The following is a 933-nucleotide window of genomic DNA, read 5'->3' on the forward strand; positions in this document are numbered from 1 at the left end:
CTTTCTATACACTTCCATTTGCATGATAAGTGCTTTTTCCATCCCTTCACTTTCAATCTGCATGTGTCTTTTTTTTTCAGGTTTTAAAACTTTTTATTTGCACATTCAAAAAATTGTATATTCCAATAATTAAAGTTGTTTGAACAAAAAAATGGTTCTGTGATTAAACTGCAAATTACAGTTTGCAGGACACCTTGGGCCAGCTTGGTTTTTACTCTAGATTTCACTCTTGTACCACCCAGCTTCTCTCTTCACCAGCATGCAAGTTCTTTCCCTTCCCAGCCAGCCAGACAAGCAGAAGGGAGAGGTAGGCACGGCCCTTGTTGTCAGTATTTCTTGATTCTTTGATGTAAAAAGGGGCAGCACAGTCATTTAAACTTGATCCAACCTCTTTGCATCTTACAAAGTTAAACAGCTGAAAAAAGTAAAATAAGAAGGCAATGCTTGTGTAATGTACAGTGCATATTGACTGTGCATGCCTCATGATTTGCCTGCTTGCTTTTCCTGTTCATTTGTTTCTTTTGAAGTCAGTGGATTTTTCTTTTGCGTTTCTGTCTTCTTCAGTTTCAACTTATTGAATTTCTCAATCTCAGCCATAATGGGTTTGTCAAACATGGTTTCGGCAGAAAGGAATGAGGTGTGGGAGTGACTGAAGTCCTGTCTGCACAGTGGCTGCTGCATGAGTACCAATCTGCATGTGTCTGCATCTCTCGTAGGCAGCATATGGATGGGTCTTTCTTTTTTTTATCTATTCCATCACCCCATGTCTCTTGAATGGAGGATTTAGTACATTTATATTCAAAGTAATGATTGACAGGTATGTACTTATTGCCATTTAGTTACTTTTTAATGGTTGTTTTCGTAGTTCTTTTCTATTCCTTTCTTCTCTTGCTTTCTTCCCTCATAGTTTGCTGGCTTTCTTTAGTGATATAC

General features: G+C 38.0%; 1 protein-coding gene across 1 annotated transcript; it reads right to left on the bottom strand.

Moving 5' to 3' along the window:
- Window positions 1-315: 315 nt before the first annotated feature.
- Window positions 316-629, bottom strand: LOC113593697 (thymosin beta-4, Y-chromosomal-like). The gene has a single exon (XM_053204883.1). It carries the CDS (start codon window positions 613-615, stop codon window positions 481-483), a length of 135 nt encoding a protein of 44 aa, XP_053060858.1. The 5' UTR covers window positions 616-629; the 3' UTR covers window positions 316-480.
- Between the last annotated feature and the right edge of the window lie 304 nt (window positions 630-933).

This window comes from Acinonyx jubatus, chromosome D4 (assembly GCF_027475565.1).
Source record: "Acinonyx jubatus isolate Ajub_Pintada_27869175 chromosome D4, VMU_Ajub_asm_v1.0, whole genome shotgun sequence".
NCBI classification, from domain to species: domain Eukaryota; kingdom Metazoa; phylum Chordata; class Mammalia; order Carnivora; family Felidae; genus Acinonyx; species Acinonyx jubatus.

Coding starts and splice junctions, on each gene's coding strand:
- LOC113593697 (XM_053204883.1), bottom strand. CDS start 615: ATGTTTGACAAACCCATTATGGCTGAGATTGAGAAATTCAATAAGTTG.